The 27,256-nt window shown below is 41.6% G+C and overlaps 1 protein-coding gene across 1 annotated transcript in view; it reads left to right on the top strand.

Annotated features, from left to right (window-relative positions):
• The first annotated feature begins 3,332 nt into the window (after positions 1-3,332).
• The window catches only part of LOC126262346 (TM2 domain-containing protein almondex), a 139,750-nt gene continuing 115,826 nt past the window's right edge, over positions 3,333-27,256 (top strand). The window contains exon 1 of the mRNA XM_049958917.1: positions 3,333-3,588. Within this exon, the coding sequence (XP_049814874.1) occupies positions 3,504-3,588 (85 nt within the window). The 5' untranslated portion in view covers positions 3,333-3,503. The remainder of the gene's footprint in view (positions 3,589-27,256) is intronic.

Below are 27,256 nucleotides of genomic sequence, written 5' to 3' on the forward strand. Positions count from 1 at the left end.
TGAATTATCGTGATGCAAGAGCCATGTATCTCTTCCACATTTCAAGCCGTTTCCTTCTCACATTTTGTCGCAGGCGTCGCAACACGTCCCTACAGTACCATCGATTAACGGTTTGTCCCTGCGGCGCGAGTTCGCGATTCAAAGTTAAAGCATGGCTTTGACATTTGACCTGACCTGGCGAACTCTATTTTTGTCTTGGAAAACCTTTCACGACCCACTATGAAGAATCGACCTTGGTCTCAACATTGTAACCGTAGATCCACGTCTCATCACCAGTTATGATTTTCTGAAGGACCATCTCGTTCTCATTTGTGCAATCCAAACGCTCTCCACAGATTTCAAGGCGAAGGTCTTTCTGGTGTTGACTCATGAAGCACAGAACGAACTTGGCAGCAACACGATGCATTCCAAGATGCTGTGTCATGATTTCATCACGACATGATCCAACTGAAATGTTACATTCTTTTTCAATCTCTCGGACAGTCAGTCTTCGACTGGCACGCACAATTTCGTTGACGTTCCTGGCATGAGCATCGGTAGACGTCGAAGGGCGTCCTGAACGAGGGTCATCTTTAACCTCCATCCGGCCATTTTAAAACCGTGTGAACCATTCGTAACACCGAGTGCGGCTTAAGTAATCACCGTAGGCTTCCTGCATCATTTGGTGCATCTCTGTAAAAGTTTTCTTGAGTTTCACGCAAAATTTAAGGCAGAAGCGTTGCTCCTCCAACTCTGCCATTCGGAAACTGTGCGACACAGCCTTCCACTCAATACAGCACTGAACAATAACTGACAGAGATAAAATAATGAAACTTCCGACAGTTACACATTAAACACAAGTGTGTGCAGGGATGCCAACTGCATTTCGTTTCAACACACTGTTGGGGCGAAATTACGAATGTTACGGAATTTTCTAAACAGACCTCGTATTCCTAAGTTGTTATTTGTATTTTATAAGCAAATGTTGGTTTCAATCAGTTATAGTGAGTATATCACATACTCATTCCAATATTCCATAGCAAATGATTTATAGCTTCTAGTAAAATTTACGATGTCACTGGTGAGAAAGCCCCTAAACGATTCTCGTGGAACTCAGAAATGCAAACATAGTTGACACCATCTTCAGTGAAACTTCCTGGTAGATTAAAACTGTGTGCTGGGCTCATAACCTTTGCCTTTCGTGGGGAAGTGCTTTACCAACTGAGCTACTCAAGCACGAGTCACAACCCTTCCTCATAGCTTTAAATCCACCAGTACCTCGTCTCCTACCTTTCCAACTTCACAGAAGCTCTCCTGCGAAACTTGCAAGACTAGCACTCCTGCAATAAAAGATGCTGCAGAGACATGGCTTAGCCACCGCCTGGGGGATGTTTCCAGAGTGAAATTTTCACTCTGCAGCACAGTGTGCGCGGATATGAAACTTCCCGGTAGATTGAAACTGTGTGCTGGATTGAGACTCAAACTTGGACAGGTGCTCTACCAATTGAGCTACCTATGCACGACCTGTCCTCACTGCTTTGCTTCCACCTGTACCTCATCTTCTAGCCTCCAAACTTGACAGAAGCTCTCCTGTGCAACTTGCAAGAGTAGCACTCCTGGAAGAAAAGATATAGCAGAGATATGGCTTAGCCAAAGCCAGGGGATGTTTACAAAATGAAATTTTCGCTCTGCAGCAGAGTGTGCGCTGACATAAAACTTCCTGGTAGCTTAAAACTGTGTGCTGGATTTAGACTCAAACTCGGGTCCTTTGCCTTCCATGGTCAGGTGCTCTACCAATTGAGCTACCTAAACATGACCCATCCTCACAGCTTTGCTTCCGCCAGTACCTCATCTCCTACCTTCCAAACTTCACAGAAGCTCTCCTGCAAAACTTGCAATACTAGCACTCCTGGAAGAAAACCTATTGTGAAGACATGGCTTAGCCGGTGGAGGCAGAGGTGGCAGCATTCTTATGAGATAGGTATTCAAAACTTTTACCAAGCTGTGATAAGTGCTTACAGAATGGTGGGAGGTAAGTGGAAAGTTAATTTAAGATTTCTAGTTTTTTTTATGATAAATAGATTTTTTGCTTTTGTACTTGTTTTGCTTTTATTAGTGGATGTAACTCATTTCCTAGATGCACCTTGTATTTTCTTTGCTACTGCTTATACAGTTCCTTAAAAGTAATGTAAGGAAATTTGTCATATGATTGTATGTTGGGAAAGGAGAGGATGGTAGCTGATATTCTGTATTGATTGTAATTTGAGATGGAAGTTCATTGACCCCCAGAATACAATAACTTTGAAAGTAATCCTATTAATCAGTTATAAAACAATGTTTAATCCACACATTGAAAAGAAATTTGTGTAAATTAATAATGGATCAATATAATCAGTCAATGAGAATGTTATCTGAAAATATAATTTATTTGATACAACATATATTAGTTAATTACATTGTGTAGAAAGCTGAAGCTCATAGTGAATGTAAAATTCTAAAGGATACATTTATGCAGCTACAGATATCAAATAGCTGATTATGCTATGACTCAAACGAGTTCTAACTTGTTGTAATATGTTTAATCCCTTTTATATCATCCATAAAAGAAAGAGAACAGCTATAGTAGCCTTATGTTCTCAAATAATGGGAGTAGAAGCTTCACTGGATAGCTTGTGACGTTGTTTACTTTCCACTGTCTCACAAGTGGCAGCTGTCCCTGATACCAGTTAATACTAGGGTGGTAAATTTTTGTGTGGTGTGCAGTTTAATTGCTTATTTATATGTTTAATTGTATGGCATTTCTACATCATTTCAGATTCTGTGTTAAGTGTATATTATAACGCAAAAAGATATTAGTACCACCACAAAGAAAATCAGTTGTGCTTACAAAATATTACATTGCTCTATTCACATGACTGGTAAACGACACAGATCTAGCAATAAAGTAGTAATATGGTATTTTAACAGTTAAAAAGCCTCGTGCTTAAGGACTAGGCGGATTTCGTCTAAATCCCAAAGTCTTATCGATCAGTAATCGACAAAGCATTTTATTTTAACCATTAACAATTTTGTACAATCAGTTGCGTGTGGACGGGCCTTTAACATTGCATAGAGCCAATGGGAAAGTGTGTACGGTAATTCATTCTTTAGAACTTCATATGAGACAGCGTTAGAGACCTTTTATTTTTAAACAAGTGCAGCAAAATGATATGAAATGGAAGCGTGACAATTTCCCATTGTCTTTCAGTAACTGAGGTCTGGCTGAACAGGGTAACAGCTGATTACTTGTGTGCTGGGGATAGTACGGACGATTTCTTGCAGCGTCACAGCTGTAGAATCTGTGGGTATATTTATTGTTTTGTAACATCTTTGGTTCTGAAAACAAGTTTGTGTTTATAATGCATGTCAAACGTGATTGCAGGGCTTTATTGTTATTGCAAAATTATCGAAATAGGAATGACTGTTGGTGAATATGTGATAGATTTGTGTATGATAATGTGAAACTTCACACATAGTCGTAAATCATGCGTTGTATTCCAATTAATGGCCAGGTGGTTGTTCTTATCTTGCTGTCACTCTTGCTGAAAGGTGTAAAGCAGTCGCAGACAGGTATGTTGTTTTCAGTATTCTCATGTAACATTCGTGTATCTTGTTGCGACTCTCCTAGGCAATTTTTTTTAGTTTTGTTTTTAGGTTTTGAGTTGTAATACTGGATAAGAAAGATCGCAACAGTGTGATCAGAAATGAAGCTACTTTTGTTGTAGCTTTATACAACCTACAGTACATTTCTGTTCGTGCTACTGTGTGAGAAAAGTTCAGATTAGAATAAGCTGCTTCTTAGTAACTTGTTATCGGACTACCAAGGTTGTGTTCAGAGACTTCAATCTGCGGGATGTGTTTCATATTTCTTCCTCTCTGTGTTGTTGGTGTGTACACTTTCATTTTTAATGACCTGTGAGAATCTTGGTGATGGATATTTTTGTTTTATATCTGTTCAGAAGTGTAAAAGTTAAGATGCCTATTAGATTTTTAAAGCATCTTCTATATAGTTTAGAAGTCCTCCTTAATGATCCTAATTGCATTTTTTAATGTGGGTACTCGTTTTGTATCCTGAACGTTTGGGTTTACCATTCTGTCACTCCATAGGGCCACTACCAGTATGTTTCAAAGAGCCCATGGTGTAGGGGAGAGTGGTGAGACTTGATCCTTTTTTTCATTTTATTTTTTAAAGCGGTAGGTATAAACATCAGAAAAGAACTAAAATGTGTAATAAATAGTCAGTTTTAACTCTTTCTGTCCCTATTTTTAATTCAATTCTTTGCCATTTACTATCGTCATAAAAAATTAAAAACTAAAGCCATGCAGAATGGATCAAGTCTTACCATATGTGGAACACGTGATCCCTTTTACGGGGAGACTTGATCCGCCACTTTATTGTGGTAAATAAAACAATTTATTCATTATTCAAACCAAATTTTATGTTGTCTCTAAGATTTATAAGAGGAACTGAGGTTTACTAACAAAAGAAATTCACATACTAACTTTAGAAAACAAATTCATTCATGATATCTAGAGGCATTGCTTGAAGTGCAATCTGTAGCCTACAAAACATGTTATAAGGTCATACAAAAGTCACTTAGTTATCAAATATATATTTTAAATAGTTGAAAATACTGTCAAAAAATTTGAATTAGCATGTTTAGTGTATCCAAGATCATATGCGAGATAAAGGACATTCATACTTCTTGAGAAAGTCAATAACGGTTGCCTGTGTTTGAAGTATGTAACATGATGAAATTATAGACAAACATACAAAGCATTGAATGTTAAAGCCCTCAAATTTGACACTGTTAAAAATGACACTGGTAACACTGTCATTCTTGGAAGAAAATGCTGGAGATGGAATGACTCGCACAATTTGGTCCCTTTCAATGTCACATATGTCTTCAGTTTCTGGCCACTTGAACCGCTGGCCGTCTATCTTTCTCGCATATTTTATAGTGAAATTCTCTTCACCAGGAACATTGAAAATCTCTCCCACTTAATGTTTTCAGTTTTCTTTGTTTGGAAGTTAGCAATGATCCATTTTCCAGTGCCTGGTACATCATTCAAAATTTCATCAGAATCACTGTTACTCAAACTCTCCAAGTCATTATCAAACTCACATTGAGAGTTTCTACTTTTGGCTTATTCGTTTGTTTCTTGTTTTCAAAGTTTAGCCCCTTAGGTCTTCCCACAGGTTTCAATCTTCGTGCATTTGTTGCTCTGAGTTCTTCCTCAAGTTTATCTTTTACCGAAGTGTTTGTTAGGATTGCGGTACATGCTCATTTCCTTCCTCATCTAGTTGTAGTGTGAGCTGTTGCCTTAGGGTGTGGTCTGATATCTTCAAAGGATCTGTATCCAATAGGCTAGGTCAAATTCCGGAAGATGAAGGTGTTGATACTGAAACAAACTCTTTTGGAGAATCACAGACTTCCACAGATTGTAAGTGGTCTGTTGTATATGCAGACAAAAATTCATCATCTGTAAATATATCAGAGTTAAATGGCCATGTGCCTGAAACCCGAAAACCACTAATCACGTTGCTGGGTGAAAAGCTTTAGGGAAAGCTCTACCAAAAATCTCGGAGATATCATAGATAGAGATAGTTTTCCTTGGATATGCTGTCATCCAGTCTCCTGCAGCAGAATTGTAATATGCCTTCAGTGGACCATACACTGATCTATCAAGGGGCTGCATTTTATGGTATGCATGGGGAGGAATAGTCAAAAGAGTAATTCCATTTTCTTTTGCAAAATGTAACGGTTCCAAACTAATATGACTATCATGATTGTCCATGATGATAAGTGCTTTGTGTTGAGCACTGCATTTTACATATTTATGGAAATATTTTAAAAACAAAACAAAATTATCAGCTGTCATCCAACCGCTGGAATGAGTGGAACCACTGGTTCCAGGAGGAGCTCCATGCAGCATCCTATCCTGCCAGTTCACACGTAGAAAGATCATGAAATGTGGGATGTGGCCTCCTATAGCATTTATTCCACAACATGCTGTCACAAGTTCACCTCTCTCGGCAAAAGTCACTTTTCTTACCTATTTCTCTCCTCTTACAGCCACTATTTTTCCTGGTTTGTGGACTGTAGTAAGACCCGTTTCGTCTATGTTCCAAATAGATTCTGGTCCAAGAACTTCCCTAGTGATAATCTGGCGAAAATTATCAAAAAACTGTCTAACATTGTGTTTATTAAAGCTGCTTCCTCTGCTTATACTGGTTCCTTCTGGTGTACGAAGAGAAACCTCTGAACCAGTCATTTCCAACTTTGCCCTCTTTCTTCCAATTTTCAGGAATTTTTATTTTCAGAAGAAAATTGATATGCAAATGCACGCACACTTTTTGCACTCAGGCCATGGTGTAATTTGCTTGCCGTTTTCAAGTATTCACATAAAGAATTTTCCTCCTCAGTTGAAAACATCAGAGACTTGTTGTATGTAGAAGAATAAGAAATTTCAGTATCTTGACTTAACTGTTTCCTAACATAACGTTTTAAGGTCATTAGTGGGACTTGAAATTCCTTTGACGCTCCTCGGAAACTTTTTCCTCCAAGGCACGCCATTACTGCAAGTTCCATACTTCTAGAGTCAATTTTTTTCCTAGTTTTGACTCCCTCTTTCCTTTTATATGTAAGACTCATAGTTCTGCAATATAAAGCAAAATTATGATACTTTTTGTTTTAATTTATTAGACCTAAGTTTCATTTTCACCCATATTGTATAATTCAATGCATTATATTACAATAAAACGTCTATATAATATCATTTGTTGGGTGTTGTATGTTTTACAATAATGTGATACCAGGAAAATAATTAAATCTTTGGGGAACATTTGAACAGGGATGCTTGATCCCTGGATCAAGTCTCACCAAGTTCTTGAGGATCAAGTCTCCCCATAAGACACAAGTAAACAAAATTGCTTCTGAATGCTCCCTAACCTACAATTAGCATTTATTTTCAGTTATACTTTATGCCTTAAAGTATGAACTTTTATAGGAAATAGTTACCAGCATTATTTCTTACAGAATTAATATGTAAAAATAATTGGATTCACTTACCAAAGTAAAAGTTAATTCGGTGAAAAATCTTTCTTTCCCTCTTACTGGACAGCAACAACAGTTAAACTCACAGATGCAAATTACAACAATGGAAAGTGGATGGCACGAAACACTGATTCCAAAAAAAAAAAAAAAAAAAAAAAAATTTAATTCCCCAAAATGGCCAAAGTAATGGGAGGAACAAGCCTCCCCACCGATCAAGTCTCACCACCCTCCTCTACTGTTCATAAAATCTGTTTGTTTGCATATTGTGATAGCTGCATCATTATGAATATGATAAACAGAGTTTATTATGGACAGGATCGATATATTGTTTCCATTTAAGCTCTTTATCCACAGCACTGTGTAAAAATCTAGAGGATTTTACTTCTTCCTTCTTTGTGTACTTCACCTCTAAATTCATATACACTATCTTCTCTTTGTTTTGAACACTGCATACTTAGTCCTTTTTTAGGTATATAATCATTTCATTTTCCATGAGCCATTGTATGTTTGCAGAAATATATGCTCTTTGGTCAAGGTGTTAAACAATTTGGTCACAGTACAGTATTGTCTTGTACTTGCATATTTTTCTTTTTTCTTTTTGCCCCTTTCTCCACAACACATTTATCATTTATAAACAGGTGAAATAGCAATGGCCACATTAATCAACCATGCAGAAGTCTGTATTTGACGTTATGTGTTTCTAAATGATATGTGTTCCCTATTAACACATTATTCATTCCAAGTAAAATAATAATAATTTGAAGCTTGTTGATTTATGATTTTGTAATTTTTGGTTGTTTTATTCTACCTGTCGAAATAAGAAAATTCCAAAATTACAGATTTTTCAGACATTATGTTTTTGAGTTATTAATTTTTCGAGTTTCGAGATTGTGAAATTTTTGCCACAGTTCAAAACCTTAAAATGACCATATCTCGAAGTATTTGATGTACAGATCAGAAATTTATACCATTTTATTCGCTTTATTGTTGACTATAACATGCCCTCCTTCCCCATATTCATAAAATGCTAAATTTATTCAAACCAAAACTTTTTTAAACTTTGGAAAAAAAAGTTTGTATTTGTTAATGTGTGCGCCAAACTTTGTGATATATTCCAAAGGGAAAAGATTGAAATAAATTTTATTTTACTGCTATTCATATTGCCTACTGTAGCTCAACTGCACTTGGTTTGCAAGCTGGGTCACAAAACTGCTGTTAAAATGAAATTATTGAGTGCTCTCTCTCTCTCTCTCTCTCTCTTTCTTTCTCTCTCTCTCTCTTTCTGTCTCTGTCTCATTTCAACATTTTTATTGGGAAATTAAGCATTTTAAATTATGACACTGCCACATTTGTGCTGATTTGTTACCTTAGGCTGTTCATATAAATGAAACCAGTGGCTTAATAAATGTACATAAAGTAAAAGTCGAAGTGGGTTTCTTAACGTTCACATTAATCAGTTGTGGAAGCATAATATGATCAAATATTAACTTCCTTCCATTTGTTTGAGTGGGGTAAAACACACATGGCGTCAGTCACTTCCATGTGACAAATGATAAGCAGGCAGTGTAAAAAAAGGAGCTTGGCAAAAATATTTTATAGAGCCATAGCAGTCACAGTGACTCACAGGTATGGTGCATTTATTCCTGTGAACAAAACCAAAGATAAAGCAAAAATTGTTTCACATTTTAAGGACTTTAATTTTCATAAAATTCATGTGGGTTTAGGTGACACATGATTTTGAACAGATTAAAATACTTGTTACTGTACCTGTGACAACAAATGTAGGTTGTTTCTGTGCTATCAAGAGATGAAAAAGAAGAAAATCTTTCATTTATGCATCGTTGTAGATGAACTCTTTCATTTTTATAACCATGAAGACTGTATAAATTGACTGCAGTTAAAAAAGCTTCACAGTTTGTAAATTAAATCCCGCAACTGCCTTTGTAAGGACATTATATAGACTATCAGTTGTAGAGCTGTGAAAAGCCTCTGATTATATTGGAAAAGAACGTGTTGTTGTATCAATAAGCTGTCATTGTTGCGTGGGAGATCTAGATTACATCATTTGAAAGAAAACTGTAACACACTGTCTTATACTGTAATAGGATTGTTAGTGGATCACCATAACATCTCTCTTGTTGAAGGTGAGTAAAAAAATTTCTCATTTCAATACTCTTATATAACACATCATTTATTATTACTATTAACATGGGAAATCCAAATGTGAATTGAAATTAAAGTTTCTAATTCTAATAATGTAATAAATTGATTTTCACTAAATAAAAAATAATGATTAGATCATCTTACTCAGTTTTTGACATATTATAACCTAATAACAGGTCAAAGCCCTACAGTATGCACTAGGTGCTGCACTTACCAGTAAAGTTTGGAAGGTAGGAGACGAGATACTGGCAGAAGTAAAGCTGTGAGACCGGGCGTGAGTCGTGCTTCGGTAGCTCAGATGGTAGAGCACTTGCCCGCGAAAGGCAAAGGTCCCGAGTTCGAGTCTCGGTCGGGCACACAGTTTTAATCTGCCAGAAAGTTTCAAAATCAAGTTTTTTCTAGTATGTTCCTACTGGAACACTGGCATGAAATTTGGCTCACACATTTAAAAAAATGTACAAGTAACATACTTTTTTCCCTTCAAAACAAAACAAAAAATCAGATTTTGAAATTTTCAAAATAAAACAAGGCTTTAATTCTGGATAATTGAGCATTGTTACGAATATCATTAGTTAGCAAGTTGTAAAGCTTGTAAGAAACTGAATAAAATGGTACAAATATTTTTTAATATATGGCAATTTGAAGGTTTCTAAACATAACAAAAATTGCATAATCCTGGAAGTTTTAAAAATTAATAACTCACAAAAAAAAAAAAACTAGCTGATTTCACATGGACTGACACATATACTATTTCCTGTTGCATAGGTATGAGTGGATCCACTCTCCTGCTTGCCCTCCAGTGCCACAGTTATCCAATTTTTATGTCAATATTTTATTGGTAAATAGTGTCGAATGCATGTATTCTGACTGACTGGCAATTGCTAATTCTTTAGAATCACTCTTTCTGAAACCCTGCTGTAGTGGTACAAGAATGTGTTTCTCGAGATAATCAGCTAATGTATTATACATAAGCATTCTGTGATTCTTGAGAATCCTCATGTTGGTGAAACTAGTCTCTGGATGTAGGGTTCATTTTTATCCCCTTTCTTGCACACTGGCACATCCCTGCTTATATCATTTATCTGGAAAATTTCCATCTCTGAAGGAGCTATTTGCTAGGTCCAGCTTCGGTGCCTTTACTTTTTCACTTAGCATACAGTATTTATTATGTGCTTTAATGTCGTCATCACCAGCTGATTTTCTTTAGAACATGTGCTGTTATCCTATACAAATAAATGTGTGGGCCTACAGGAAAGGCAGTTGAAAGGAGAACAGTTGCCTAGTTGAAACTTCCTGGTCTGCCCGTCTCTCAGCACCTGAGTGTGTTCTAATCTCATAGAATTTGTTTTCTGCAGAAGGCCCTATGCAAATGTCACATACAGAGTCTGAAGACAGATACTGTTGATGGTCGTATCAATTGTACCAATCAATTCCGAATATTGTTTTGATCCATGGCGTGCCCGACCGAGACTCGAACTCGGGACCTTTGCCTTTCACGAGCACTTGCCCGCGAAAGGCAAAGGTCCCGAGTTCGAGTCTCGGTCGGGCACACAGTTTTAATCTGCCAGGAAGTTTCATATCAGCGCACACTCCGCTGCAGAGTGAAAATCTCATTCCAGTTGCCTAGTTCTTTTTGGAACATGTTAATTAATTGAAGCCTTAGGTACCACTTCACCAATTCTCAACTACACTGTCAGCTCTCAACTTAATCTAAATATTGGGCTTAGTTACGGACCAGTATGGTAGCATAAGGAAGATTTCATATTCAGATTCACTACCCTTCAGATTAGTCTGCCATCACAACCTACATTTTGGAAAGTAACACAGACACAAAACAAATATTGTCAGTGTTCTGCTCTCTTTTTAATCACATGATTTTAAATATGACAGGGTCAATATGCCATGGATCAAAACAATATTCGGAATTGATTGGTACAATTGATCCGACCATCAACAGTATCTGTCTTCAGACTCTGTATGTGACATTTGCATAGGGCCTTCTGCAGAAAACAAATTCTATGAGATTAGAACACACTCAGGTGCTGAGAGACGGGCAGACTAACAACTTGCAAACAACAGATAAAAGCTGAGATCCTGAGAACAAGCTGTACATGGTGTGCAAGAAAGAAATGACAAGAAAATAGTTCTTAAAGAGTTGCCAGAGAATATTTAAAGATGAGTGATACGTGTCTCAGTTCTAATTAAAGAACCATACCAACTGAAAGCACTAAACTCAACAATACCCCGGTGTGCTACACAGTTCTTATCAGTTCCACTTTGAATTACTGCCTTGAAGAAGCTTGCACAGGATAGAGTAGCATGGAGAGCTCCATCAAACCAGTCTCAGGACTGAAGACGACAGCAACAACAACAATGTCATAGCACCCTTCATTATGGAGAACAGTTACAGATGAGGAATAACTCGGCTAACATCAACAGATGAAGCACATGTTAAAAACTGCATTGGTAATTAATTACCAAAAGTCCTAAAAACCGTTTGTACATGCTCCAGTTAAATTTAACACAGTAAAATAACAGGAAAACTTTTATTAGGAAGCAAACTGCCTCCACTCACAACTGCCTTCACGCACAGTACAGGGTTATTACAAATGATTGAAGTGATTTCACAGCTCTACAATAACTTTATTATTCGAGATATTTTCACAATGCTTTGCACACACATACAAAAACTCAAAAAGGTTTTTTAGGCATTCACAAATGTTCGATAGGTGCCCCTTTAGTGATTCGGCAGACATCAAGCCGATAATCAAGTTCCTCCCACACTCGGCGCAGCATGTCCCCATCAATGAGTTCGAAAGCATCGTTGATGCGAGCTCGCAGTTCCGGCACGTTTCTTGGTAGAGAAGGTTTTAACACTGAATCTTTCACATAACCCCACTGAAAGAAATCGCATGGGGTTAAGTCGGGAGAGCGTAGAGGCTATGACATGAATTGCTGATCATGATCTCCACCACGACCGATCCATCGGTTTTCCAATCTCCTGTTTAAGAAATGCCGAACATCATGATGGAAGTGCGGTGGAGCACCATCCTGTTGAAAGATGAAGTCGGCGCTGTTGGTCTCCAGTTGTGGAATGAGCCAATTTTCCAGCATGTCCAGATACATGTGTCCTGTAATGTTTTTTTCACAGAAGAAAAAGGGGCCGTAAACTTTAAACCGTAAGATTGCACAAAACACGTTAACTTTTGGTGAATTGCGAATTTGCTGCACGAATGCGTGAGGATTCTCTACCGCCCAGATTCGCACTTTGTGTCTGTTCACTTCACCATTAAGAAAAAATGTTGCTTCATCACTGAAAACAGGTTTCGCACTGAACGCATCCTCTTCCATGAGCTGTTGCAACCACGCCGAAAATTCAAAGTGTTTGACTTTGTCATCATGTGTCAGGGCTTGTAGAAATTGTAAACGGTAAGGCTTCTGCTTTAGCCTTTTCCGTAAGATTTTCCAAACCGTCGTCTGTGGTACGTTTAGCTCCCTGCTTGCTTTATTCGTTGACTTCCGCGGGCTACGCGTGAAACTTGCCCGCGCACGTTCAACCGTTTCTTCGCTCACTGCAGGCCGACCTGTTGATTTCCCCTTACAGAGGCATCCAGAAGCTTTAAACTGCGCATACCATCGCCGAATGGAGTTAGCAGTTGGTGGATCTTTGTTGAACTTCGTCCTAAAGTGTCGTTGCACTGTTATGACTGATGTGAATGCATTTCAAGCACGACATACGCTTCCTCGGCTCCTGTCGCCATTTTGTCTCACTGCGCTCTCGAGCACTCCGGTGGCAGAAACCTGAAAGTGCGGCTTCAGCCGAACAAAACTTTATGAGTTTTTTTACGTACCTGTGGTGTGTCGTGACCATATGTCAATGAATGGAGCTACAGTGAATTTATGAAATCGCTTCAATCATTTGTAATAGCCCTGTATATTAGACAGCTACTGTTTATCTGCTGTTGCTAGCTGAATATGTTCGACTACATTGGTATTCCAACAATGGAAACTACAATTAGGTATATCAACAATGTAGGAAAAGACAGATTGCTACTTAAAGAAGACACATTAAGTTGCAGACAGGTACAAGTAAAAGATACTTACGTAAAGCTTTCAGCCACAGCCTTCGTCAGTAAAAGAGAGACAAACATCATTCATACACACAAGCAAGCACACCTCATTCACACATGACAGCCAACACCAGCATCTCGAGACAGAATGTAACTATCACAAGCAGCAATCTGGAGGGGATGGGGAAGGGGAAGGGATAGCAGTGTACAGCTTGGGAAGAGAGATGAACACTGTCTGGAAGAGAGATGAACACTGTCTGGAAGAGAATACAGGGACTGGAATGCCAACAGACGCAGCATCAGGAGGTTATGGGGTAGGGATATGGGGAAAAAAAGGAGAGTAGCTGAGAAAGATGGGTGCATGCATTGGCAAACGGCAGCAGATACAACCTCCAATCCATGCTTAAAGCTTTAGTCTCTTCTTGGAACATCTCCCTAGAATCCATTTCCCTCTTCACCCCTGTGACATTCCATACACCCACCTTCTACATGCTCCCCAAAAGCCACAAACCCAACAATCCTGGATGCCCCATTGTGGCTGGTTATTGTGCCCCCACTGAAAGAATTTCGGTCCTCATTGAGTAACACCTCCAACCAATTGTCATAATCTAGCCTCACATGTCAAAGACACCATTTCCTTCACTGACTCTTTACCATCCCCACCACCTGGGTCTCTACTCGTCATTTGTTAATGCCATCTCCGTATACACCAAAATCAATCAGCCCATGATTTACCACTATGGACCACTATCTTTCCCAATGTCCTTCAGACTCCAAACACACTACCTCATTTTTCATACTAACTTTTCCTAAAATATATATGGGCTCCCTCGTGGCACCCTCCTATGCCAACCTTTTCATGGGCCATCTGGAGGAGACCTTCCTAGCCTCCCAAAACACCAAACCCCTAGTCTGGTTCAAGTTCATTGATGATATCATCATGATCTGGACTCAGGGCCAAGACACCCTATCTTTGTTCCTCTACAACCTCAATGCCTTCTCTCCAACCCGCTTCATGTCATCCTCCTCAACCCAGCATGCCACCTTCCTAGACGTTGACCTCCTTCTCTCTGATGGCTCCATCTCTACCCCTGTCCACACGAAACCCACCAGCCTCCAACAGTAACTACATTTTGACGGCTGTTATCCCTTTCACACCAAAAAAAATCCCTCCATACAGCCTGGCCATCCGGCACAGCATATCTGCAGTGACAAAAACTCCCTTGCTCAGTATGCTGAGGGTCTCATCCAGGCCTTCACAGACAGGCACGATCCCCCAGACGTAGTCTGCAAACAGATCTCCCGTGCCATTTCCCCTCACACCCCCCAATCCTCCCACCATCCCTCAAGAACCAATCACAAAGGAGTTTCCCGTACATTAAGCAGTACCACCCTAGACTAGAACAACTGAATCACATCCTTTGTCAAGCTTTAATTACCTATCATTATGCCCTGAAATGAGGGACATCCTACTCAAGATACTTCCCGTATGTCCTAATGTGGTGTTCCATCACCCACCCAACCTCCACGTCTTAGTCCATTCCTAAGCCACTCCCAGTCCCACCCCCTTGCCAAAAGGACCATATCCGTGTGAAAGACGCAGATGCAAAACCCGCCCAATTCACCCGCCCAGTGCTTCTTATTCCGGTCCTATTACAGGTTTATACTATCCCATCAGGGGCCAGACCACCTGTGAAAGCAGCTGTGTCATTTAACAACTCTGCTGCAATCATTGCACAGCTTTTTATATTGGTGTGAGTACCAACCAGCTGTCCACCAAGATGAACAGCCACTGTCAAACAGTGGCCAAGAGGAAAGTAGACCACCTTGTGGTACAACATGCAGCTGAGCGTAACACACTTGATTTTAATGGCTGCTTCACCACAAGAGCCATCTGGACACTTCCCTCCACCACCAGCTTTTCTGAACTGTGCAGGTGAGAGTTATCCTTACAATATATTCTCCGCTCCCATAATTATCTCGGCCTCAACTTTGGTTAATATAGTGTCCTCACACACTCCATCCAACAGTTTCTGCCCTCTCTGTCCATTCGTCTCCTCCCCATTCTCATCTCCCAACCTGTTTATTTGCCACCCTCTGCCAATGCATCCATCCATCTGTCTTTTCCCGCTCCTCCCCTTTTTTTCTTCTTTTTTCCCCACATCCCTGCCCCACAATCTCTTGACACTGCACCTGTTGCCATTGTACTCCCTCTACACTCCACCAGATAGCATTCGTCTTTCTCTCACTCTGCCCATACACTGCTATCCCTTGCCTGCCCTCTCCAACTTGCTGCTTGCCTCTCATGTGATGGTTGCATTCCGGACTGATATGCTGGAGTTGGTAATCATGTGTGCGTGAGATGTGCTTGCTTGTATGTATGAGTGGTGTGTGTGTCTCTTTTAGTGATGAAGGCTGTGGTCGAAAGCTTAATGTAAGAATCTTAATTGTGCCTGTCTGCAGCTTAACATGTCTTCTTTGCGATAAGTAACAATCTGACTTTCCCTGCATTGATATTCGTGTACAACAATACTTACCTCTTTTCTGTAGGAACAAAGATCTGTTTACAGTTAAGTGTTGCTACTTGTTGGGCTACTAACTTAAATAGGTATTCCATTTTTTAAGTAGATGCTCAGTTAATTCGTAGGAGTCAATTATCGTATATGTTTTTGAACTAGTAGGAATTCTCAACTTACAGTATTGTCATATGAGAGCAACTTGAATAGACGCACCATGATATAGACCACTTTCTATGTCCTGGACATGTTTGCACATTATTGTGAAATGGATTTTTGTTACCAAGAAATTGTTATTAAATAGTAAGTGTATTTGAAGTTGGCATAAGAATTACTAGATATTTGTTTGAGTGATTATCTAAACAGTTTTGTTCCCTTTTCTGGGAGACCGATGACCGTCGCAGTCTGGTCCCTTTAATCCCCCAAACCAACCAACCAACCCTTTTCTGGAATAAATACTGTCTTTTCTTTGGTTGTATTCCCTCATTGTGTAATTCTGCAAGGCAACATGGAGTGAAAGTTACATTTCAATGTGTAAAAATGCTGAACTGAAGCTCTTGATTCATTTACTGTTGGGGACTCCATTTTAACTTGGCATATACCTGGATCCAAAGACTAAGTTTACTGAGATCACTTCTAAATCTAATAAGCCTGCTAAGATGGAACCGCATTGCTCCTGGTATGGTTGAATTTAGGCTCATGATTTTAATAGCCTTGTCAGTAAGGAATGTTGTTTCCAGCTGAAAAAATACTATCATTTTATGTCTGCCCCCTCGGAGGAATTTTTATTGTGAGTCCTCGCTCTCCAGCATTCCAACACATTCATCCATCTTAATAATTAACCAAGTAATTTGTAAACACTAGGGATTTGCTGACTTGACACACAAACTTTTTTCACGACTGACACTCATGTGCTGAGTGCCGTATCTGCTGCAGGTGCATTCACTCCACAGTATACCATTGTGTCAAGTGGTTTTAGTTCAGTCACTGACTCATCATCGAGGTGTTGGTATGGCGAGCAGCTGAAATATCAGAACAAGAAATATTGTTGTCTCGGATGTACGCACATAAGGTGATAGAATAAGAACCATAGTTGTTGAAGAGTCCAAGAAGCCAATGGAAGGAAATTATAGAAGTTAGGAATAAAATTGGATCCAATACCAAATCATGAATGTCTCCACATTTTATGTTCCTTTGTTGTGAGTTCAGCTTTTTTCTTGTGATACAAATTTGCCAGTGTGGTCCTCTTCATTCCTTTTGTGATTTTTATGACATTTTAGCTTTCCACTTAACATTTCAGGCTCTGTACAGTCAGAGGTTAGAAGTCACGGAACTGGACAACTTTTGTTTAGCTCTGCCAGTGAGATCACATGTATCTCTTTTTGTAGAGAATTGCTTTTGAAAGCAGAACTGAGAGGCTGTGAAAAATGAGTATTTCATTTTAAGTTCTCAACTTTACATCTATAACTGTAGTTCACAGCTCACCATATGGAGTGCAGTGAATGATTCACAGTGTACCCATCTCATCCACCCTCTTTTCCCTTACCTATTCTGTTCATAGTGTTAATAATCTTCCACATGTGCCCTAATTTTTCAAGTTTTGGAATCGTGACCATTCCACAATATTATATGGAGGAAATAGTATACTTTTTACTCTTTTTGGTATGTGGGCTCTTGAAAGTTGTGGTGTACAATGTCTTTCTTGTAATGTTTCCCACGACTGTTCATTGATAATCTTTGCAGAATTCTCACATTGACCAAGGAAACTTGTGAAGAATCGTGCAGCTCTACTTAGAATTTTTTGTATTTCTTCCATTAATCTAACTTGGCAAGGGTCTCGTATTGATGAACAATTCTCCAGAAGTAGTCAAACAAGAGTCTTGTAGGTGACTTGTCTTGTGCAAGAATTACACTTCTTTAGGATTCTTGCAGTAAATCTGAGTCTGGCATATCTGCCTTCTCCGCTGTTAAATTTGTATTATTATTCCAGCTTAAATTACTCTGTCCAGAAACTTCTAGACAGATGAAGATAGTGACTGCTTCCGCTGACTGATCACCAATTTTGTAGGCAAATGATACTCTATATTTTTATCTATTTACTTGCATTATGTTTGTTTATTGTTAAAGTTTGTTGCCAATCTCTGCACCAGGTGCTGATTGACTGCAAGTGTGTCTGCTTTTCATAATGGGTTCGTAATATTGTGTGTGAACAATCAAATAGAGCTGCAGACATTGCAAAGGATTTTCATAGAGTTTGAATTATCACCTCATAATATTATTATGTAATCAATTTTTTGTTTGTTTGAAAGTACATACACTATGTGATCAAGAGTATGCGGACACCTGGCTGAAAATGACTTAAAAGTTCTCGGCACCCTCCATTGGTAATGCTGGAATTCAAAATGGTGTTGGCCCACCCTTAGCCTTGATGACAGCTTCCACTCTCACAGGCATATGTTCAGCCAGGTGCTGGAAGGTTTCTTGGGGAATGGCAGCCCATTCTTCACGGAATGCTGCGCTGAGGAGAGGTATCGATGTTGATCAGTGATGCCTGGCACAAAGTCGGCGTTCCAAAACATCCCAAAGGAATTCTGTTGGATTCAGGTCGGGACTCTGTGCAGACCAGTTCATTACAGGTATGTTATTGCCGTGTAATCACTCCGCCGCAGGCCGTACATTATGAACAGGTGCTCAGTCGTGTTGAAAGGTGTAATCGCCATCCCCAAATTGCTCTTCAACACTGGGAAGCCAGAAGGTGCTTAAAACATCAATGTAGGCATGTGACGTGATAGTGCCACAAAAAACAACAAGGGTGCCCCCTCCATGAAAAACACGACCACACCATAACACCATTGCCTCCAAATTTTATTGTTGGCGCTACACACACTGGCTGATGACATTCACTGGGCATTCACCATATCTACACACTGCCATCAAATCACCACATTGTGTACCTTGATCTGTCACTCCACACAACATGTTTCCACTGTTCAATCGTCCAATGTTTACGCTCCTTACATCAAGCAAGGTCTCTGTCAGTCAACAGACGAGGTCGGCCTGTATGCTTTTGTGCTGTATGTGTCCCTTCACGTTTCCACTTCACTATCACATCGGAACCAGTGGACCTAGGAATGTTTAGGAGTGTGGAAACCTCGCGTACAGACGTATGACGCAAGTGACACACAGTCACCTGACCACGTTCGAAGTCCGAGAGTTCCGCGGAGCGCCCCGTTCTGCTCTCTCACGATGCCTAATGACTACTGAGGTCGCTGATATGGAGTACCTGGCAATAGGTAGGAGCACAATGCACCTAATATGAAAAACATATTTTTTGGGGGTGTCCAGATACTTTTGATCACATAGTAAATTGGTATTCCTGGTACACTCTGAAACCATCACAGTACTGTAGCACACTGCTAGAGAAGCCAAAACAAAATGGCACAATCCACTGATAAAAATGCTTTGCTATTTTCGCACATACTGTCAATCTCATTTTTTAGATGTCTGTATTCCATTTTGATTGCTTCACTCACTGCATTTTTAGTGTCCTTGTACATGAGTGCAATATATGTCCCACAATGCCACAAGACATTGACACTAGTGAGATAGATATATAGGCCTGATCATTGGTATTACAACACTTCTTGTACGCTGAAACAGCATCTGCCTTCCGTCAGTTTACATGAAATGCCTCGATGTTCCTGTGACCTATGGTAAACTGATGTTAGGAGGAGGATCAGATGCTGCACATGATCAGCCCATGTTACCTTTCTTGTATTGAACGATTTGTACTAATTTTCAATTACATGCTCAATTATTTCCATATGTCGCTCACACATACATACGATGGTTGATCATAGAAACTGCATTGTGATCTGTATTGAAGTGGTTTGGAAAGACAGAATTTACCATGCTCATCTTCATTTTATCTTCTGTTTCAATACTATTGTTGTTACAAGCATTTAGGCAACATTGTTCTGTTGACTGATTTTATGAAGACTCAAAACATTTTGAGGTTTTGTTTGAAAACAAACCCAGTAAGATCTTATATCAACTTCACTGAACACTTCTTACATAACTGGTCTTACAATTAATTCTGCTTTGATCCTATGACTGATTTGTATTATGTCTCTGAGCAACACAATCATTAACCATACTTTAATTTCTGTTAAGCTAAGGTCCTGCATTATTTGGCTTGTGTGTAGCCAGAAGAATCTCCACCTGCTAGTGACATCATAATTTTTGTTATTTTCTAAGGGGTTATTTCTAAACTAATGTCTGTTTGTGATGTAAAAATTGTGTCATTGCATACATTTAATATGTGTATACATGGTTCAGCCATTGTCTAGGGACTCATTCACTCTTTGCAAACTCTTTTGCCCTGGAGAGAATATTGTCAACTAATAGATTTTCTTTTTGTAGCAGTTCCTTTCCTTCTATTTGGCTCACTGACAGTAACAGAAGAGTATAAGAAGGAGGTCTGCAAGTCCCAGTTACCAAGACTCCAATATTCATTAAATACTTCCTGTCTTGTTAGTTGACTGATGTTTTGATTGCACTTGAATCGGCAGTTGTGATTTTACACTCTTACCTTTCTTTCTTTGTGCAACTTTCCTTTGTAATCCACACATTCTTTGCCTTCATTACGTTTTGTAGATGATACTAGTCTTTTCCATAAATGAGTCCTTCTCCGTGTTGTTTTTTTTTTTTTTTTTTTTTTTTTTTCTCTCCCGACATGCTTTACTCTCTTAGAAGCTTTGTGCCCTCCACTGTTTACCTCACTTTCATCAGACCCCTTATTTTTATCTGAAATGAAAAAGCATAGAGCAGTATGTTAACCTGGTTAGTTTTACTTTTTCAGGTAATGAAATTTGTTTTGATTTCTCATTATTTGTTAATTAATGGTAAATACATAGCTTGTAAAACTTTTCTGGGCAGCAAGATGAAAATGTGAACAAGAAAATGCACCAACATGACTGTGGTGTGAGGAAAGATGAGGGGAGACAGTTCTGTGTAATACTGTTAACTTCACATTAATAATTCACTGTGGTAGGAATTAACGATGCACGGCAGTAACAGTGCTTCAGAAAGGAAAATATTATACAGATATTCACTGTCAAAGTAATGTAGTTCTGAGTAGTGTTAAAGAATGTGGAATTAATGAATAAATCTTTCGTAGCATTTATAATCAGTTGCGTACTACGTTTGGCAGCGTCTGCAAGCAGAAAACAGCACAATGCACTCTGACTTCCACTGAGAAATATCGATCAGGAGAAAGGAGCTACTCTGCCAGGAAAATTTTTACAAACTGTAACTTAGTTTCTGCTCATATTGCATCAATTATAGAAAATTACCTTCGTCACTAGAGTTCTCCCTGGAGTCAGTATCTACACTATCTACCTCTGGTTCATACGAAATACCATCGTCGTCAGTCTGGTCCAAATAATATCAACAGATTTTCGTTTTAAATATAAAATATACGTATTTTTTAAGTGTTTAATTTAAACACGAGGCAATAATATTAATGGTGTACTTAATTAAACACCTTCGGAGCTGTCAGAAAAGTCCCCTTCTGGAGATGTCATAGTTACTGTTCTCTCTCATATTTTATGTCCAATTTACAATAAAAATAATATTAATATTCATATTTATTGATGAAAGACAGTAAATGAAGTTTGTTTTACCACTTGTATGCAATGAAACAACGAACTTCACTTCATAACAGTAACACTGCATTCACATGCACGCTCCACCATTATTGCCATATACCCCTTGGCAACCCCGTTTCTACAAGTAATTAAATTTTCTGCCGCCAGATTGCAGCCCCAGACAGAGATACACTTGTACCTCTTGGCCACCATAATTTTACATATACACTCCTGGAAATTGAAATAAGAACACCGTGAATTCATTGTCCCAGGAAGGGGAAACTTTATTGACACATTCCTGGGGTCAGATACATCACATGATCACACAGACAGAACCACAGGCACATAGACACAGGCAACAGAGCATGCACAATGTCGGCACTAGTACAGTGTATATCCACCTTTCGCAGCAATGCAGGCTGCTATTCTCCCATGGAGACGATCGTAGAGATGCTGGATGTAGTCCTGTGGAACGGCTTGCCATGCCATTTCCACCTGGCGCCTCAGTTGGACCAGCGTTCGTGCTGGACGTGCAGACCGCGTGAGACGACGCTTCATCCAGTCCCAAACATGCTCAATGGGGGACAGATCCGGAGATCTTGCTGGCCAGGGTAGTTGACTTACACCTTCTAGAGCACGTTGGGTGGCACGGGATACATGCGGACGTGCATTGTCCTGTTGGAACAGCAAGTTCCCTTGCCGGTCTAGGAATGGTAGAACGATGGGTTCGATGACGGTTTGGATGTACCATGCACTATTCAGTGTCCCCTCGACGATCACCAGTGGTGTACGGCCAGTGTAGGAGATCGCTCCCCACACCATGATGCCGGGTGTTGGCCCTGTGTGCCTCGGTCGTATGCAGTCCTGATTGTGGCGCTCACCTGCACGGCGCCAAACACGCATACGACCATCATTGGCACCAAGGCAGAAGCGACTCTCATCGCTGAAGACGACACGTCTCCATTCGTCCCTCCATTCACGCCTGTCGCGACACCACTGGAGGCGGGCTGCACGATGTTGGGGCGTGAGCGGAAGACGGCCTAACGGTGTGTGGGACCGTAGCCCAGCTTCATGGAGACGGTTGCGAATGGTCCTCGCTGATACCCCAGGAGCAACAGTGTCCCTAATTTGCTGGGAAGTGGCGGTGCGGTCCCCTACGGCACTGCGTAGGATCCTACGGTCTTGGCGTGCATCCGTGCGTCGCTGCGGTCCGGTCCCAGGTCGACGGGCACGTGCACCTTCCGCCGACCACTGGCGACAACATCGATGTACTGTGGAGACCTCACGCCCCACGTGTTGAGCAATTCGGCGGTACGTCCACCCGGCCTCCCGCATGCCCACTATACGCCCTCGCTCAAAGTCCGTCAACTGCACATACGGTTCACGTCCACGCTGTCGCGGCATGCTACCAGTGTTAAAGACTGCGATGGAGCTCCGTATGCCACGGCAAACTGGCTGACACTGACGGCGGCGGTGCACAAATGCTGCGCAGCTAGCGCCATTCGACGGCCAACACCGCGGGTCCTGGTGTGTCCGCTGTGCCGTGCGTGTGATCATTGCTTGTACAGCCCTCTCGCAGTGTCCGGAGCAAGTATGGTGGGTCTGAAACACCGGTGTCAATGTGTTCTTTTTTCCATTTCCAGGAGTGTATTAGGAACTCATTTCTGCACTTAACACATTTTTTCCGAAAATGTCACTTATACCCCTTGGCTTCTCACTCCTCATAAGAAGGTACCGTAACTCCTTAATACTCTTCTCTGTCTCAGTCTTTTTCCTGGTAGTCTATCTTCCACAACAGAGGCCCAGGTTTGGAGTCAGAGCCACAGTTTGCATACATAGTGTCTGCTCTGAACTCCATCTTTCCCCGCTGTCGCCTCTTATCAGGGATAAAGAATCCACCATAAGCTGAACTAAAGTCACTAATTTTCCACGAATGTGGTTTATTTGTGAAAGAGAGAGAGAAGAAAAATAGTATGATCATCTTTCCAACAAACCAAACGCAATTAACATTCAGACATGACTGACAGACTGAAGGGCTTTGTCCAACAACTGAGAGTCTTGCACTTTGTTGTGTTTCCAGAAACTAATATTTACAAAGTTTTGCTGCTGCACATGGAGACCAAATTCCCTAAAAGTTGGCTTTTAATGTGTGTATAGTGATATAGATCCTTGGGAAATTAGAATACAGTCCATGTTCTGTCAAAATGCATGAACCAGGTTACAACATCCAACCACAGAGACTGGGCCAGTGGCAGAGCTTCAGAGGCCAGGCAGTGTTCGTTAAGGAGGCACTGGTCAGCAGCAGGCATTTTTTTCATCGACAGCAGGAAATGTCGTCGTCATGGAGCGGATGTCCATCTGTAGCTCATACTCGAAACGAACTGGCTGTGCGCAAGCCTAAATACTGTCATGCAACAGGATATCGCAGCAACTACTTTAGGTCATGTGGGTCACGGATTCAAATAGATCTCTCACAGATCATGACCCATGGTGGCATTGATAGGGCTACCTAGTGTAACTGCTGCAAAACTGTTTTGGTGCGGAGCGGTTCTGTGGCATGTAGGCAACCCACGATATTGTTGTGCCCGATGGGTTGCTGGCCATGTGAGCAGAATGCCACAGCATGTCACTCCTCACCTGCCCCCCCCCCCCCCCTCCACATGCCGGGGGCTGGTACAGAGAGAGCTAAAGTCAACATCCTGGGACTTTGCTCCAGGCGGTAAGGAGATGGCACAATCTCCACATCCATAGGCATCGTTTCTGGGAATGTGGGCTGGACTGCAGGACCAGGTGCTGGCTGTGTACGGGCCGACTGCTAGACGTCCCGTGGCGTTCATGCATACTGTTAGAGACCAGATGGAACAGAGCAGTATGAGGTAAGTGAATGCACATTTCACAAAAGGAGCAACATTTGTTGAAAGTAAATTGGACCCTGTTATCCATAACGAAAGTTTCCGGCAGTCCCTCAGTGCAAAAAATTGTGGCCAAGCGCCAAATGGTATGATTGGAGGTGGTTCTGGGCATGCGGGAAACATAGGGAAAACAAGTACCAGCATCCACTGCTGTGAGTCATGTGTGGCCCAGGAATGGTCCAACAAAACCCGGGTGGAGCCGGGACCAAGACACTACAGCATCTGGCCATGGGAAGAAATGGCAGGGTGGCGTGGCTTGCTTGCTTGCTCTGGCAGGTGGCACATGGTGAGTGATTGTTGCATCAATACCCCAACAGTAGGCATGCTGGTGAGCTAAACGCTTGGTGAGTACCACTTCCCAGTGCCCTTCATGGTGGAGGGCCAACACCCATTGCTGGACAGATGCCAGAACCACCACCCGAGTGCAGTTGCTCTCATCCCATAAGTGAACTACACCACACAGAATAGGCAACTCGTCGCACCAGTGGCAGTAAGCTTGGACGTCTGCGAGGCTGCAGCAATCAGCAAGCCACCCATGCTTGACCAGGTGTGGAGCTTACCTGATAGCAGGGTCATTCACGGAGTGTGGAACCATTAGTGATGTGTGTAGCGAGAGGCAGGCAACAGCGTCTTCTTCTTCGTCATTCTGGTGAAAAAACACTTCTGAATCCCTGTTGAAATCTGGGTCCTGACCTACCAATAAAAGATACAAAATATCCATTTTGGCATGACAGGTGTTGGGGGGAGGTATTGGATGACATAGTTGCAGGCTGACAAAAACAGCGCCCAACGCTGGAGGTGGTGGGTCATCTTTGTGGGAGGGGATGCGGAGGCCTTAAAAAGGGGCAACAGTGGCTTGTGATCTGTAAGTAAAGTAAATTGTCCCCCCTAGACATAGTCATGAAACTTTTTGTGGCCAGTGCCTCATCCTTGATTTGGCTAGATGGCCTTGGGCCGACGAGAGGGTCTCTGAAATGAATAAAATGGATCACTGCAGCCCATGAATAACATGGGACAAAACCGCCCATACCCCATAATCAGATGTGTCTGCAGCAAGAATTAGTGGGAGGAAGGAAGGGCTTGTATGCAGTGAGGCAAGAGCGACAGAGGGGAGCCTGCTTCATTTCCCCAAAAGCTGTTGCACATGTGGCAGTCCATTCCCACTTGGAAGTTTTCCTGGAGGAGGTTTTGGAGAGATTCCACTGTGGCTGCTGCTTAAGGAATGAATTTTTGGTGATAATTTAACTGCCCCAGCATAGATTTGAGCTAGCGAACATCACTGGCTTGGGGTAACACTTAGGTCGCCTTCACATTTTGTGGCATGGCACAAATGCCTACTGTGCTGAGGATGTGCCCCAGCTATTCGACTTGCTTGACGAAAAACTGCATTTGTCCATATTGCAGTGCCCCCCAGGGGATCCACAACTCTTTTGTGGATACGTGCGTAGCGAGCACGGGACCCCGAGCTGATGTGGCCTTCCTTCCTTTCCGGGCTGCATACCTTCCCTTTCCTCATCCTTCCCCATCTTCGCCACACCCCCTCCCCCCTTCACCTCTGGCTCTTTCTTTCCCTTTCTCTGGGGTTATGGTTAGTGCCTACGTCCGGAGACGGACGCTTGTACATATCCTACATTCTTCGCCTTCATTCCTTGCTTGTAAGTCTTCATCCTTCCTTTGTCCTTCTCTTTTCCTTACCTCTTCTCTCTACCTTCTCCGCTGCGGCGTTTGAGACCTCTCTTCTTTCCTTTCCCTTTCTCTTTCTTCCTCCCTGTGCGTGTCTGAAGGCCAACCCACGCACTTCCATGCGTAGCCGGTGACGGGGTAACGCGTAATTCCCCGCCCCGGGTAGACAGGTAGGACACGTACATACCCCCTGGTAACAGCCAGGCCCAGGGAGGGGTGATTACCCGAGCTGATACCTTCCGAAAGTGCCGATTGGTCCCTCCGTCCGTTTGTCGGGAGGTGTGACCTGAGGTGTGAACAATCACCTAAGGCGGGAGTGCCCTCAGAGAGGGCCCCCACAAGGGAGGAGCGCGCCATCGGAGACGCCGGTAATCATGGGGGATTCTTCCGCAATGGTTTCCTCACCTTCCACTATGTCTGCTCACAAACGTAAGTTCACTGAGTCTCAACCACAGTCAGTTCTTCCATCGTTGCCACAGTTCCTTGTTGTTTCTCGGTCTGACGAAGGTCACGACTTCTCCACGGTCAACCCTTTCATTATTCAGAAAGGTGTCGACGCAATTGCAGGTCCTGTAAAGTCTTGTTCCAGATTACGGAATGGTACCCTGTTGTTAGAAACAGTCAGTGCCCTCCAGGCACAAAAATTGCTGCGTACGTCACTACTACACACCTTCCCTGTCCGGGTGGAACCGCACCGTACCTTAAATTCCTCGCGTGGAGTCGTTTATACACGCTCCCTCGATGGACTGTCTGACGAAGAAATTCAGCACTACCTGTCTGACCAGGGCGTAACGGCTGTTCATAGGGTTATGAAAAGGGTTGACACGAACATCATTCCAACCCGCACTGTCTTCTTGACATTTGACAAAGTTCAACTACCTTCGAAAATCAAAGCCGGCTATGAGATAATTTCCGTTCGCCCTTACGTCCCGAACCCTACGCGTTGCTGTCGGTGCCAGCGGTTCAATCACACCAGCCAGTCCTGTTCCAATCCGGCCAAATGTGTTACGTGTGGCAGGGATGCCCATGAGGGTGCTTGTCCACCTCCATCCCCTCGCTGCATCAACTGTATGGGTGACCACGCCGCTTCCTCTCGAGATTGTCCCGTTTTTAAGGACGAAAAACTCATCCAGGAAATTAGGGTGAAGGAAAAGGTGTCGACCTTTGCTGCTCGAAAATTATTCGCCA

The sequence above is a fragment of the Schistocerca nitens genome, chromosome 6 (assembly GCF_023898315.1).
Source record: "Schistocerca nitens isolate TAMUIC-IGC-003100 chromosome 6, iqSchNite1.1, whole genome shotgun sequence".
Taxonomy (NCBI): domain Eukaryota; kingdom Metazoa; phylum Arthropoda; class Insecta; order Orthoptera; family Acrididae; genus Schistocerca; species Schistocerca nitens.